This window comes from Clinocottus analis, unplaced genomic scaffold (genome assembly GCF_023055335.1).
Source record: "Clinocottus analis isolate CAN_PGR_092001 unplaced genomic scaffold, fCliAna1.0.p SCAF_21, whole genome shotgun sequence".
In the NCBI taxonomy this organism is placed as follows: domain Eukaryota; kingdom Metazoa; phylum Chordata; class Actinopteri; order Perciformes; family Cottidae; genus Clinocottus; species Clinocottus analis.
This window is the reverse complement of record NW_027175943.1, coordinates 5,386,664-5,402,909: the sequence shown is the minus strand read 5'-3', so window position 1 is coordinate 5,402,909 and position 16,246 is coordinate 5,386,664. Positions and strand designations below refer to the sequence as shown.

Genomic DNA, 16,246 nt, shown 5'->3' with positions numbered 1-16,246 from the left:
GGAAAGGAAGCGATTTTAAATGAGGGAGTAACGGGAATGGACAGAGCGAAGGGAGGCCGGCACGCAATCTCGGTGTGAAGACGCAACAGAGGAGGGTAAAGGCAGAGACGGCGGCGAGAGATGAAAAGGGCAGAGCGAAGATGGAGAAGAGGAGGAGGAGGAGGAGGAGGAGGAGGAGGAGGAGGAGGAGGGAGAATCCAGTGAATAATTGAAGGCCACCGGAGAGAGTGTGCACACAGCTGTCGGCTGATTCTCCACTTGGTCCGCAGGTGGCCTCTTCCCTCAGGTACTGTCAGCTTGAGATATAGGAGAGATGGAAGGAAGAAGGAAAGCAGGCAGAGGGAGAGAAAAGAGGAGAAGAAAGGGGTGGAGGGGGGGGGGGGTGAGGGGAGTGATGCGGAGAGCAGCGGCAGCAATGGGGGGAGAAGAAAGCGAGAGGAAAGTAGAGTTTGGCAGGAAGAGACACGGCACAGAGTGATGGAAAACGGTCGGGACAAGAAGGGGGTGTTGGAGAGAGGATGCCGACAAATGTGCTCCGAGAGAGAAGATGGGATTTATGGTGTAAAGAAATGTTGATGATTTGTATTCTGATGCTTTGGCAATTGCCTTTCCGCGAAGCCCGCTCCGAACACATGTTAGTTTCGTTTGAGATGACAGTAACGGGGGTATGAGAGAGATGTAGAGAATAAGTAGAGATAACAACAAAATGGTTGGGAACAGGCCAGAAGGGGAATGATGGGAGGAATATAAACTCAGGAGGGCATGGAGTGGGTGTAAAGTTGTATTCAATTCCAGTACATATTTCACTTTCTGTACCGTTTCACATTGTACCACATTTAACAGCATTTAGTATGAGCTTCGTAGCTGCTGTCGAGCACGTATTACCAAGCCGTGAGACGGTTGAGCGCCGGTCCTTTATATATAATATAATATATATAAAACGATAAAGATTGATGGGATTGTTCGGGAGCAGCCGTGACCTGATCAAAATGGGCCGATTTTAAACTTTATCAAAACAGAGAATACAATGAGGCATACAGCGCCAAGCTCGTTGAGTCGATGGCGCTGCGGAGTGATAGGAAAAAGTAACCAGCTAATAATGGGTGTCGGGTCTCGGTGAAAGCAAATTCACCAAAAAGTCTTAATTCTGGCGAATAATGCTTGAATTTTGAGATCTCACATCACGTGACGTGCACGATTCTGGTAAGTGAAGAATATGACGGTGAATTCAAATTTCCTCCAAGACGCAAGTCTGTGGGATTTCTGTACTGCAAAACCACTTGTTTTACTTACTGACTGACTTGTATGACTCAAACGCCGACATATCTGTGGTGATGTAACATCGGCTGATACCAGAAGACTCATCATGACATCGAAGGGTAACGTAAACATTTAATTCTGCGACGTGCCCGTCCAAATGAAACCCCCATCTTTTTATTTCTGCATTCCTTTTGATGGAGATTGCGTGGGAGGCGAAGACCTCCGAGCGCGGAGTGGACCTGACTCCTCTCCCCCACTTTCAAACGGGGACGATCTGCCTCTGTCCTCGTCCCTCCTCCGTGTAAAGCGGAGCGGTCTCCCAAACACACGGCGATACGCACATCCATCCAAAACGAGCGCTGGAGAAGGACGCGGCTGTTGGGTCTCTTTCAATATGCACGCAGACGGAGGTGAGGGCCTGTTTGCAAACTGAGTGAAAATACATTTTGGCAACCGCGCCGGAGGCTCACGTGCAAGGGGGAGGGGAAAAAAAAAACAAAAAAAAAACTCAAATCATATGCGAGACACATTCGGGCGCGTAAGTCAGACGCACACGTGGCGTGTGCGGGCACTCTGGTTTCTCTCAATCCGCCCACCTCCGTCCTCGCTCCGGCTCTCTCTCTCTCTCTCTCGCCCCACTCGGATTGACAGCTTGCGTGGAGAGAGGAAGGCCCCTGAATAAATGAACAGGCAAATAAGTGAGCGCAGGACAGGTAATGGAACTCAGAAAGCAAGGCTGGGAATGGAACACTGAAGCCTAGTGATGTAAAGAGCGGTCAATAATTGAGTAGGCCATTCATTATTAAAACCGGCTCTTTGTAAATTCATAAGAATATAGGGAGGTGGTGGGGGGGCAGCCAGAGCAGAGGTGAGTTCGGGAACCAGACAGCGGACACAGTATTTGGGAGCTCAGGAGGGAACCGTGCATATGAGTCAGATACCCGCAGAGGAGAAAGTTTTCCTTCACATGTTAGCGGATATGTTCAGGTGCCGCTTTAAAGACGGGCACACACGTGTGCGCCAGACCCCGCAGAGGTCAGAAGGTCACAAAGTCAAGAAGTTAATTAAGGTCAATTTAGGGCAACGTGAGGTTGACAGTGGCCACCGAATGATTGACAAGTCCCTGAGAAAAGCCGCCACCCCCCCCACCCCGCCCTCTTTCCTCTGTCACTCAGCAGCAGGAGAGTGATTCAAGGACACGCCAGCAGGTCACTCTGAGGGCGACGCCAGCTCTCAGTTGGCTCTGTCAAGCCAGGAAGGAAGGCACATGAAGCAGAGCTTCTCTTAAAGTGATGCGTGTGAACAGTAGTGAGAAAAGATGTGCAATATGAGCAGATGGTTGTGAATGCGTGACCAGTTGGTTTTGTCAGAAGGTTCACCTCGAGTGACCCGTTGAAAAGCTTTCAAAGGGAATTCTCCAAAATAGAGACGAGGAACGTCCGGATCCAAGATGGAGGATGTTTATAGAGAGAAAACAACAACACTAAAAGCAACATTTTATATTTTACATATATTTTTTTATATATAAAACACTTGAGTCCTGCGGCATTGAATATGATTTGCCAAACTTTGGATCTTCGTGTCGAGCAAACTCACTTTCCTCCCCCCCCCATTTTTGGCACATAAGCGTTATAAAGCCACACCTCTGACTCTAAATACTATTAGTTCAGTCTTTTCTTCATTGCAGTTCAGCGTAGCATCTGCCACGGATATTTCAAGACTCAATATACTCATAAACCGGGAAAGTTATTTCATAAAATGGTTATATCTATTTGTTTTTGTCCTGCTTTTTCATGTACATGTTTAAGAATGAGGCCGTAACTGTGTTTGGATCCTAATTTTGTAGAAATGTTGTGTTTTTATCAGGATGTGAAGCGGACTTTTCTACCTTGGTGCGTGCAGAGCGGTGGCAGCTGTGATTGATGCCGACTGAGAAAAGATACGCGGAAAAAGAGCATGTAGGACCGAAACAATGCCGCGGGTAACTCCAGTAACTTGATTCCTGAAACGAAGCTTCATTTAATCTGATTCCAAAATACCCGCATTGCCGTCACATCACACGCTTTAGGGGTCCGCCCCGGGGACCGGATGCTAAACTAAAGGAAACAACAAAAAGTTTGCAGTCATTTCGAGCAGAAAAAAACAAACGACACAGTACAGGGTGTCAAACGGAACTAGCCTAGCGTTAGCTTCTCAGTCGAAAGCGTCCAGTCTATCCAGGAAGCAGAGGAAGGATGTCTAACGTGCTGGCAGTTATTTCGGTACTCCGAGACGGACTTTGAAGGGAGCGTGCGCGGGAAGTGACCCGCTATAGAATAGATGTGTCCATGCATCTTCATCTCGGTAATGACATGTCCAAGAAATCTCTCTTTCAGCAGTCCAGTACAGTTTTTTTTTGTTTTGTTTTGTTGTATCACCGTTCCCTCAGGGGAGTCCGGACCAGCTTCAAGCCTTTTTTTTTTGTTCAATAGATGAGCTGGAGGAAGAAAGTGAAATAATTTAGTTTTTCCCAATGTGGCAATCAATAAAGACAATAAAAACAAGGATTCTCTCTGTTCTTAAATTGGCACGCTTCAACAGTATAATTTGTTCACTTCCGACAAAACACTTCCACGTGCTTCCTTAACCCGCACAGCTAATGGCTTTCAGGGACATGATTTGTGTGTCTGTGTTTTTTTTTTTCATCTTTTGGCAAAGAACTGGCCCGTAATAAGCACGTTAATGGTTGATGAAATGAAGTGATTACACCAAGTAAGGGCTTCTCCTCTGTGCCCCGAAACAGTTTGGTAAAATCCAAGAGGACCGTTGGGAAATTAAGTCGTCTGTTTGGGGAACATTCATGACCCATTCATTCCTCCACCCTGTTGTTTGCTCAAATTCATGGGAATCCAAAAATACATTTTTAATGAAAACAGGGTGTGTGATGCCTCCGCGTGACCAAACAAGTGCTCACTGTTGTTCTGAGAGCGTCACTTTGTCACTTTGTCACTTTGGATATTTCAGAAAAGAGTCTGTCATTCTGTGTTTTTTTGTTTGTTTTTTTTTTAGATGATGGGTTCCAAGGTTTCAGGTTAAAAAAAAATCGGTGTCCTGCTGCCTTTTCTCAAACCGGCTGGTTCGTCCCAATGGCTTAGTTTTAATTACAGTTTACAGATTTATTTTTCTTCTCTTTTTGTGTGTCTTGTATTGAACAGTCACCACAGTGGGCGCCGCTTTAGACCTGTGATGTCTTGTGTGTGTGTGTGTGTGTGTGTGTGTGTGTGTGTTTACAATCCTTTGGTATCTCTCGTCTTTTCCACTTTGCTGGCTTTGATAGCGCAACGTCTTGGGCGAGGAAGGGGGAGGGGGACGGGCTTTGCCGCGCCCGTTTCATGTCGTCTTTTATGTCCATTTGAAAAGTTGCAGGGGAAAGATATCTCGAGATGAGTGCACATCGTTTGAATGTAAACCCCGGATGATACACGATGCATCGCCTTATACTTGAGCCGCTCCATACTGTGAGGTAATCCAGTGTAATTCACAATAAGTCAGAGATTTGGGGGGTCGTGTTCAAGGACAAATGGTTGTTTGTGTGTGTGTGTGTGTGTGTGTGTGTGTGTGTTACGTGGAGCTATTCTAGGAATACTAAACTGTAACCGATACTGATTTTGTGCCGACAACATTCAGCCGTGGCCTCAACCCGTTTGCACGACGGCGTGTATGAAGGCGTCGAGTGCGTTTTTAGGATTCCTTTAAAGGTTTTTGTTGGAAATCCACGGGGAAATATTAAAGCGGTAATCCTCCCACGGCCGAAAAGTAAACCGTTTCTGTGACTGTTGTTTTCCAGGTTGAGACAAACGAGTGGCTCCGCAGCCACTGTGGCTGTATCTCATTAGAAGAGGCATTTTTTTTTTTTTTTTTTTTAATTATAGGTTTTAATTAGGTGGTGTGTTTGACTCAAATTACCCCGGCCACATCTTGCTGGAGGCTTGCAAATCTCAGAGTCACCACTATCTATATCTCGAGTGCCAGACTTTTCAGCACTTTTCAGCTTTGCAGGATATTCATTTTTTTTTCCGGGGGGCTAAGTGCTTTTACACCAATCTCGGCTCATCCGGTGTCTAAATTCCTTGTCTCTTCGACTGGATTTTTTTTCTCTATCAGTATGCAACGGAGGTTTAGGAGCCGGCGTAGCTCACAGAAGGGATGTAAAAGTGATGAATTAACACCACGATCCAAAGACTTTAAGATGCCCTGATCTCTCGTTGTCTTGTTCCCTTTTTGGCTTTTCTTGTTTTCTTTCTCTCGCGCTTTTCTCTCTCTTTCGCACCTCTCTCTCTCTCTCTCTTTTTCCCCGTGTCTGTCTCTCACTCACGCTCCTGTCCACAGGGGAGCGCCAGGAGTGGATGGAAACTCTTCAGACGGCCACGCGCCCCCCCGCCTGCGGCTCCCAGAAGCGCTCCGACAGCCTCTCCCGCCTCTCCTCCTCCTCCTCCTCCTCTTCCTCCTCCTCCTCCTCCACAAACAAGCGAGGCTTGCTGGAGCTCCGCGGTTACAAAGGCAGAGTGCTGGTGTCCCTGGCGGGGAGTAAAGTCAGGCTCTGCAAAACAGAACAGGTACTTCCGACACCGCCGGGACTTCCTCTCTGCAGGATGACAGCTTTCTGTTTGAAAGAAGGAAGATAGTAATCACAGCCCTTCTGAAGCACACAAGGCGGGGATGGGGACGCTCGTGAAGGATATGGAGATCTATGTGAATGTGTGATGCGAAAAGTAAATATGTGGGGAAATGCTTGAGGGTCCTGGGATGTATTGTGCTCCATTTTTGGCAGGTACAAGCCCATTTGGACTTTGGACTTGGGAGAGAGGGGAGCTCAGCCAAATGGATGTCTGCAGAATGGGAGTTTTTAGTTGAGGCTTTATTCCAAGACGAGTCACACTATAGTGATACTTTTTTTTATCTTTTGGGTTGATATTGTGCTTTAGTGAAGTGTTTCTCAACCTTTTTTCAGTGAATTGTCTTTTAGACAAGTACCCCCATCAACCTGAAAAACAATGTAACACACAGCGCTGAACCATCAGTGTCTGATTTAATGTCGAATATGTACAATTCAGTTCACAAACTCACACTTATATTCTTGAATATTTGTAAAATAACGGTTTTCTAATGGATTTTTGAATTTGTGCTCATTTTAAATATCAATTTTTAAATCTCAAGTACCCCCTGGGGTGCCTTCAAGTACCCCAGGGACACTAGTACCCCTATTAGAGAACCACTGCTTCACTGGATAATCCCAATCCAGCTCCACAGTGCAGTCGGTGCTCGTCGGGCAGCGGACCGCCCCGCCCCGCCCCTTTCTGCTTTCCCGGGCCAAATCGGCCTTTATTCCGACACTATTTTCTTGTGCTCATTAGATCACCACTGCTCCGCTGTGTGACCTAAAGAGTAAACATGAACCCGAACAATAACGCGTACATGGGAGTCCAATTAAGCCCCGACGGTCCCCGCTCATGTACAGAGCCTCTGTTCTCTGCCTCCTCCTGTCCCGGCAGCAAGATACCCAATCAGAGATGCGTTTTCTCCAGCGCAGTGATACTCTTTCTTAAAGTGCCTGACACATATTTGATGATGCTGCACACGCTCAACTCATCTCCATTCCTCCTCGGCTCTCATTTCATTTGGCTCTATCTCTTTAGTTTTGTTGTTTGCCTTTCATTATTTTCCTCATTAGCGTGAACAAACATCTTTGCAAGAATTCTCTTTTGGGTATCACTCCATGTCAGCACATTTCCACTTGCTTGAGCCGAGACGGCGGGAGAAACGGAGTGAAGAAGAGAATCGAGAGAGAGGACAAATTAATTGTATTATTTCAGCCTAGAAGCTAAATCCCCAGCATAAATGCCGCGGCGGCGGAGGCCGCGTATTTTTTCTTTTTGCGGGATGAGAGAGAGCACGGAGAGGCGGCAATTGAAAGACAAGAGACGAAGAGACGGACGCGAAGGGATAGGCGTCGAACGATGGCGTGAAAAGGGTGGAGGTGCAGAGGTCACGCGAGTGAGAAATGAGCAGCGGTGGTTTCGCACGCCAAAAAAAAAAAGGAGAGAGTGATGGAGAGCAAGAGCGCGGGGAGGGAGCCAGACCGTTGCCCCGTTCAAGTTCAGTGGAGTGGAGTATTTAATCTAACATGATGAACGAGCTATTGGAAACATCATCCTCCTGGCTCCTCCTCCTCCACCACCCTTACCCCATTTCTCACGGGCCGTAAGCCTTGTGATGAAGCTGTGTTTAAGGTCATTTTAGCACCAAGGTAAAGAAAGTCAGATGGTGCGCAAAGTGTGACACACACACACACACACACACACACAGGCAACTTGTTTCATGCCTTATCATGTCATGTATCGCACGGGTTTCCCGGTGTACGTTCGCTCCGGTGGATGAGGGATCGAGTGGTCGTTGGATGTTCATATTTCTTGCTGTCTGCTCCCCACCAGCGAGGTTGAACCCAGTTTGTTGGTTGAAACAAGAAATCGACTCGTCAAAAAACGTGCACATACATTAGAGCCTTCTCCGGCGGGAAAGGTACTCCGAAGAGTATACAAAAACAGACAGACGGAGGATTTAATTAATCTCCACGTTCATTAAATCTCTCTCTCAGTTGCTCTTCTCAAGATATTCTTTGTCACAATTAACATCATCCCGAGACTGCGAGGCCGTTTTGTGGAATTTGTGACACGAGAGCGAGTCTAATTTCACCGAGGCCTTCCTCTTGTAATGAGCTCAGTTTCTATTCAGTTACCTGACAGAACGAAAAGATGAGAACCTGATTTTTGAAAAAAACTCCTGCTCTGCTACTGGATGTGGCGAGTGTTGTCTTTCTGTGCACCTGGACATGACTGCAGGTGCAGTATTGACTCTTTCTCTTGCTGTATTTGGTGAGGAGGGAACGTATATGTGCACCCCACGTTCATGCAAGCGCACATTTATGCGCTTATTCAGTTTCATTCAGTTTATTTTATATAGCTCGAAATCACAAATTACAAGGTTGAGGTTCTGGTTTCGGGGGCGATTTATTTGATTTTTTTCAGTATTAAACAGTCGTATTATAGTGACATTTTCAAATGCCATCAGCTGTACTGTGCAGGTTGAAAGCTCGGGTGATGTTTTACTAGACGGTAAGGAAGAGGTCCATCCTTGCCGGATGCCCCCGGCCGAATTAGGTCACTTCCCATTTGTAGCCACCGCTTATGTTTGGCCGGCACAGTTTTATTGTGTGTGTGTGTGTGTGTGTGACCAGAAATGCACTCCGTGTGCTGAACGAGTCCTTTCCTTTTCCGGGTACTTTGCGAAGAACGGAGTGGCCCTCGTGGAGCTCTTTAGAAAAAGCGACCGAGTCGGCACTTTTGAGCGAAAATGCTCAGCACGCTAGCACGCTAACGGGACAATATTACCATGCCGGTGTTGAGCAGGTGTAATGTTTACCATCTTAGTTTAGCGTGTTAGCATGCTAACATGAAGCGATTAGCGTTAAGTATTGCTGAAGCTGAACGTCACTAGTTTTTGAAGCGATGAACACAGTAAAGCTTATTGAAATAATTACGACCAAAACATCCGGCCAGAAACTTAAAAAGATATATAAATGCTAAGTTAACTATCAGTGCATTCGTCACATGCTTCTTCTTTTCTCCCTCTACATTCCACCTTAGTATTTTTTGTCCTTTATCACCATCCATAGCGCTTCCCTTTCGTTGACCTCTGTCTCATCGTTTGATGTTTTAATTCAAATAATCAAAAGCCTGTCGCCGCCATTGAGTATATTGCTCCTTTAAATGCACCTGCCCCTAAAGACGATGTCGGCCTGCGTGCTTTACAGCGCATCTTAAGCGGCCTTGGAGTTGGAGATAGAAACCGAGGTCGCCTTTTACTTGTCTGGCTTCTTTTCCAGCGGCGCGGCGCTGTGGAGCGACTGAGTCGCACAATAAGACGTTGAAACACTTTGAAAGAAACTGTAATTGGATGCGTGACCGGGCGGAGACGCCGAGCAACGTAGGCCTTTGCTCAGCACCTGCCGGGTTAAGGTTATTGATTTTTTTAGGGAGGGGGGGGGGGGTGTAATCCTGTTTCCTCCCACGCCTCGTTTTCTTACATTGAGGTGATTGGGTTTATTTTTTCTTTCAGTTGATGGATTCCTCCTTTCTTCGAAATGTTGAGTACATCATGATCTGTGCGTGAAACCATGCATGCGTGCGGACATTACCCTTTGAGCTTTTCCCCCACTCTTTTCCCCCATCGCCACCGAGCTCTCGGTCTGTTGTAATTGGGTGAGTTATTTTTACCTCCAATGCCCTTCCTCACTCTATCCCTCCTTCCCTCCGTCCTCGGTGAATTAATTGGAGAGGGCAAGAGGCCACGGCACATATTGGGTAGGTAACGAGTGGCGAGGGCTGGACGGCCGCTAACACCCAGCGCTCTAATTGGCTGCCTGAGAGGGATGAGGGTCATTAGGTATAGGTGACTGCTTTGCCCTCTCGGCACAGCGTTCAGTACATACAGTGCGACTGCGTTTCTCCTCCACACATCCTTTCCGGCGTGAAACGGAGCGTTTAATGCGGCACTACACGGAAACCTTTTATTCTCTCCGTGTGTTTTTTTTTTTTTTTTTTTAAATTACAGCCGCGCGTTGCGTTCGAGTCACTCGGCTGAACTGAACGGGGAAGAGCGATAATGCGCCTCGGATTGAGCCTTGAGACGCGCTCATTATCGCGTCACGCGTCTTCAAACCTCGGAACATCCGGAATTTAAAAGAGCAATGACTGCGCGTGGTTATAATTGATAGGAGAGAGAGAGAGAGGAGGCGAGTTTCCCCGCTGCCTCCGAGCCTTCACTTCAAAACTTTTTTGCTCAATTAGGACCTGGCCATAAAGTGAAATCCCTTGTCTCGTGCTCCTTTTCCCTCTCTGATGTGACTGTCTTCTGAGCTCACGGGGCCTTTAATTACTCACGGCGCTTCATGGGATGTCCACACGAGCCGCTCGTTGGGTTTCCATCCCGCTCGCTCCGTTTCAATATCACCAGCGCTGAAAGTGTTTCGGAAAATGAGTGATTGCTCGGGGTTTTTTTTTTTTTTCTCCACCGGAGTCCTCTAAATTTGATTGAAGGAGTTGTAATTGGGGCTAATCACGGACAAATGAAGGTTTTCGACAACATTAGCCCCAATTGAACCAAACCCACGCGATACCGCAAGATCAGGTTGGGAACCCCGCACTCGCCAATGTGTCAGCGGCTTCCCCCCCTCGCGTTGCAATCTGCACAATTTGGCGACGATGGGAAGTTTGCCGCTAATTAGTGGAAGAATTTTGCAAGAGACACGGCAGCGTTCACACACACACACAAACAGAGACACACACACGCATATGTCTTGCCTCCGCGAGGCCACGCAATTCCAAAAAGTGCCTCATCAACAAAGATGGTGTCATTCATTTTCCCTCTCTTTGTTTGGTGTAATTAGCGTAAACTGTTTTGTTGGTGCAGAACAGTTAGCACAGACGACACGCACGCTTTCCTCGCTGGCACAGCGTGGCAGCATTTAGCGCTCCCCGCAAAGGCGGTGCTTTTTAATTCACTGTTGCGGAGCACTGGCGCGGCTCCTGTTTTACTCTTTCCACACACACACACACACACACACACACACGCGCGCGCACACGCACACACACACACACGCAGCCTCGCCTCCTCTCTGTCAACTGATCAGCTGACCCCTCTGCTCGTCTCTCCCACTCTCGGTGAGGATTACTCTCTCTCTCACTTTTATGCGTTCTCCGTCCTTCTCTCCGCTTCTTCTCCTTCTTCTTCTTCTTCTTCCCTGCTTCGTCTTTTTGACTCCCGTTTTTTGTCTTGGCTTCGCCTGTTGTATTTCTGTGTATTATAACGTCGTACGCCTTTTTTTTTCTTCTTCATTTTTCGTTCTTTCCCTCTATTTTGATGTTGTGCCTATACGTGCGTGGGCGTCGGTGCACTTCTTCTGTCTGCCTGTATGTTTTTCTGCCTCAGCTCAGAGCTCTAGGCTATGGAAAATGGTCTTAACTGCTGTGAGTGCTGAGGGGTGAAGTGGAGAAGGGCGGTGGTGCGCTGGGATACAGAGTTTCACTGCAGCTTATAAAAACTGTGCCTCTGCATCTAACCCCTATTTCTGAAACGGGCCTCAGAAAACATTGAGACTGAAAGCTTGGGTTGCTTTGGATTCCCCAAAGGCACCTGTTCCCTTTTGCAAAGCTTTGCTGTTTCACACAGACACACACACACACACACACTAGGTTCTCTGTCTGTCACACACACACACAAACTCGGCTTGTGCGTCATTGGCGAGAAGGAGGAAAAGCCGCCGCCGCCGCCGGTTTGGTGCGTCATTGGTCCGTCGCAAACCATTTCCTCTCGCACCTATAACTCTTACGTCCAGTGACATTTCCTCAAAGCAAAACAACGCATTAAAAGGAGGAAAGCGGGCCGCGCGGACCGAGGATGTCGCCGGAGTGATTGTTGGTCTTCTTTGGTGTTTTGCTAGTTTTAATTAGACCAAGTGACATTCAAGCCCCGTGGAAGTTTGAAACTCTAATGAGGCGAACCGTTGATCCCACCTTATTCTGATGGGTCTCTCATTCGCCTCCTTCCTCCCCCCCAAAAAAAAGCTTCCATAGAAGTACCGTAACATTTTCATGGCCCTTTAGGAATACATTTTCCTGAAGGGCCATGGATTCAACCTGTTTTTACGTGTTCGTTGCTTGAGAAAGTATGACAGAGGTACACAGAGCGGACCTTGAGACGATCAGGGTCTGCCCCAAGAGGGGAGGGAGGAGCCTAAACTAACCCTACCTATGACCTCGGGCTACTCCACTACCCAGCCTACTGGCTAATGTCCAGTCACTGGGAAATAAGATGACGCTGCCACTGTCGTGCCCTCGTTTTTTTTTTCCAGAGAACCGGCTCCGTCGTGGCTTCCCACGTCAAGCTGCACCTGCCTGGCGGGACCGAGTGCAGGACCCCAAACGGGACTTGAGGAAACGGACTGGTTGTTTGCATTCCTCCCGATGCCGGTTTTCAAAAGCGCTCCATCGCGTCGCACTGCTGCTTTTTGTTTTGTCATGTTTTTTTCTTGTGTGGAAAATGGGCTACAACTGCGTTTTCAAATCATCCTTTTTAATCCTTGAATCAGAGACGAAGAAAACCGCACCGTCAGGAAGCTCATTCGCTTTCTCGCCGAGATTGAGACGGAGAACACGGATCATCTAAAGCCCATCAAAAAGGCAAATACGTGTATACTCCAAGAGGCTTTTTCTTTAAGTGCTTTGGGTAATGAGAAAAACAGCCTATATGTTGATGATTTGAAGTGGCTGTACTGTAACAACCTCACGGTTGATTCATATTAATTCCATCCATCTCCATCTCTCTCTTTTTGTGGTGTCCAGGACTTTAAAGCGGGCCTGGCCATTGCTGAAGTCGAGCTGACGGCTGCCAACATTAGAGACGGAGACCGCCGGGGCTTTGAAATCAACACACCCTTCAAGAACTTCTGGTACGTCTGGGTTCGCCCCCTCCTTCCACAACAAAGAGCTTTCTATGCTAAAATGTCTGTGATATATGATGGCGTCTCTTTAATCGTGTGTGTGTGTGTGTGTGTGTGTGTGTGTGTGTGTGTGTGTGTGTGTGTGAGAGACAGAGAATACTGTGCTCTTTCTGTCTGATCTTACATGAACACATAGCGGTTTTCCTCATCTAAAAGATGAACGGTACGACAAGGAATCTCTCTTTGAATGCACACCCCTCATCTGTATTCAACAGGCTGACGTCGCACACCTCCACATTAGTCAGTAGGAAGCGGCGGGATCATTTAATATTCCTTCCTTAAATGCATATCCCTGCATTATCATCTCATTTGAACCACGCAGTTACAGAAATGCCCTTCACGTACACTAAGCCTCGTGCTATACTGTCTTTTAATCTCAATCATATCTCACAACGCATCCATATTCACAACTAAAAGACGAGGGCAAACATTTACTAATCTGCTCCGCTGCATGTAAGGTATTAAGAGTCTCAAATTGCGATAAGAGTCCGGGGTACGAAAGAATATTCATATCGTCCTATCAGTTTGGCTTTTTTTTTTTTTTTTAAAGAACCAGGGCTTTGTCTTCTTACCTGGAGAGTTGGAGGATTAACTCAAACCAGATTGTTTTCAAGGCTTTAAAATACTTCAATTTTCAAACTTATCGGCCGTCTTTTCTTCCTTTTTTTTTTTTTTTTAGTGAAATGCGCAAATACATAAAACCATTATAGATTTCAAAGTTTAAATCCGCCCCATTGTGAAAAAGAGAACTCAAGTGGGCAAAAAAAGGAGACATTATCAAAAAAACAACAAAAAGTTCTTACTTATCAATTTGAATAGAATTGCAGCAAAGTAATTCTTGAAATTTGAATATCGCAGAGTTCATCTTCGTGTCCATAACTCCTTTTCAATTCCTGGATGATCAGGCAGAATTTCGGTTATTGATTCCCGACCAACGGATCGATTTGGTCGTCGTTTTGCGGCGGCAGAAATTTCTGTGGTTGATCCGTTTTTTGTTTTTCCATCTCGGCCGGCTTCCTGTTGGGTTAGATCGTACCTAACCCGCTTATTCCGGTTTGAGCCGGTGAGAAAGATCCTTATCAAGCGGTGTGTCACTCTCTGTGACCCAGAGCCTTATTAAGCATGTCGTTTGTTTCACACGGAAAAGAAATCCAAGGTCATTCGGGTCAGTGCCTCAGCCTGCGCGTGAAAGAAAACACAGGCAGCTCATGTGGCCTCGTGTGACGACCTCTCGTGACCTCATGTTTACGGCGCCCGGTGTGCTTGTGAGGCTGCTGTAAAGTCGGTGCGAACACCGAAACGTGTTCGCACTGAAAGCCGACTTGGTGACCAGCAGGTGGGAACGTGATCTCAAAAAAAAAAATCCAAGTTACTAAAACAGTCTTTAAAATCGTTCCGGTGAGACTCTCCCTCCACCCAAAACCAAATCCTAAATCTTAAAAGTAAGGAGCGGGCGTGTCACAAAGTTAAGACTCGGCTCTAATGAGACAGAGAGAATCTCCTCATTAGCTGGTATTGACTGCGTTTTAGTAGCACTCTGGGTTCTCCTGTCAAATCTCTTCTCAAACACCGAGCGGTCGCAGCGGTAAACACGCTACTTGAGAACAGGGTCCTGTACGAAAAAAGAAGGGGAAAAAAAAATCGCTAATTATTGATTAGGATTTTTTCATTATATCTCCCCTGGGTGCTTCATGCAGGTCCCTCTCGAGGGCGCAAAGCCTTTCAGGTGATCCCAGTCCCTGAGGGCCTCCAATCAATGAGCGCACTGCTTGTTGGTGCTGTAATGGCCCATTTAGAGCACCGCCGTCACAGCTGCCTGGGCAAAGCACGCCTTGTTTGTTTGTTTGTTAGTTGACGCTTGTTCACTACTTTCTTTTCACCCCTTTTGCGTATTTTTTTCCTGGTGTTTTCTTCTTCTTCTTCTTCTTCTTCTTCCCGTTCCTCATTCCTCCTCTACCTTTTCTGTTGCATGTGTCCGATCGATCTGTTTGTGTCAGCTCCTTTTAATGGTCCCATCGTTTGGCGGCTTCGTTAATACGTCGGACATAATTGCCATTTTGTGTGAAACAAAAAAGAGGCGGAATTCAAATGAGCTCAGGTCTCCTGAATTGTTTTGATGAGGTGATTGCTGGAAGAGTTTTAGTTTGTGTGTGTGTGTGTGTGTGTGTGTGTGTGTGTGTGTGTGTGTGTGTGTGTGTGTGTGTGTGTGTGTGTGTGGATCAAATCGATTGGTAGCTCTGGGAGCGTTCCCCTACCTGCTCAAGGTGGGGATTAGTGAGAAACTCATCTAATCACTTTAAGCTGTGGAGACTCACTTTGGCTTTTCTATTGTTTTTTGCTGCCGGTAAATGGACAGAGCGTTCAGCCCGCTGTGCTGGATGCAACAGCAGACTTTTTTTTTTTATTTTTTAGTAGAGAGAATGACAATGAGGCAGAGCACAAGCAAAGACACTGAACTTTTGAAGAAAAGGAAAACAAAACATGGGGCTCTTGATCAGAAAGCACCTCCACTAAAGTAAAGCTGCAGATAAATGCCCAGCTCAAGGGCATATTGGAGAAAATCCATGTTTGTCTTGTTTGTTTTGTGTTTATCCGCGGCGTATCGAAAACTCTGGGCAGTTTCGCAATTATGGTTTTTTTTAACCTTGGGTAGAAAATATTTCTTTATGAAGGTTTATCGAGGTCTTTGGAGTGGGAGAGGCATTGTTTTTGAAGGACACGTTGCTTGTTTGGTTTTTGAAATGTAATTTTCTAAAGATTTGAGTCTGCACAAATACACTGCCGTCGTTCCATTGTATCAAGGTGGCGGCAGAAAACCACAAAGCAGCTGTGTCTGTACTGCGTTGATAGACATCACAAGGGCAAGTGTTTCTAGTTTGGATAAAATGACCCTTTAGGGGTCTTTTTCAAGTCCATCCTGAAACCTCATATGTCCATATGTACTCTAATAGAATTACTGGCCACGCCTATGTGTGAAGCCGAAGCTAATATCAGGCTTCTTTAGCAGCGATGGTCGTTTTAGCACCAAATTCCGTCACGCAGTCTGGATTTCATCCTCCTTCATTGGACTTGTTCCAGACAGGCATTTTTTCACAGCTTGTGTGGCCAGGAAGAGGTCCGTCGTGTGTCTTTCTCATGCCCAGGACAAGATGATCTCCAACTGTGAACCTGTAACGCCCCTTTGATGCCCTCCCTCGGTATCGGCTGATAATCAGCCTTAAAGGGACCTGGCTATAGGATTTAGTGGCATCCAGTAGTGAAGTTGCGTATGGCGACCAACTAAATACCGCTTCGCTCACCCCTCCCTCTCCAAGCGTGTCAGGGAGCTACGATGCTCCTTGTGTTTAACACGTTAAAGGCCCTCTTCAGAGCCAGTGTTTGGTTCGTCCG

At 46.7% G+C, this 16,246-nt stretch overlaps 1 protein-coding gene across 1 annotated transcript in view; it reads left to right on the top strand.

Moving 5' to 3' along the window:
• arap2 (ArfGAP with RhoGAP domain, ankyrin repeat and PH domain 2) overlaps positions 1-16,246 on the top strand; it is a 104,041-nt gene that overhangs the window by 22,379 nt on the left and 65,416 nt on the right. The window contains exons 10-11 of the mRNA XM_068588239.1: positions 5,629-5,855; positions 12,699-12,805. Coding sequence (XP_068444340.1) covers positions 5,629-5,855; positions 12,699-12,805 — 334 coding nt within the window. The remainder of the gene's footprint in view (positions 1-5,628; positions 5,856-12,698; positions 12,806-16,246) is intronic.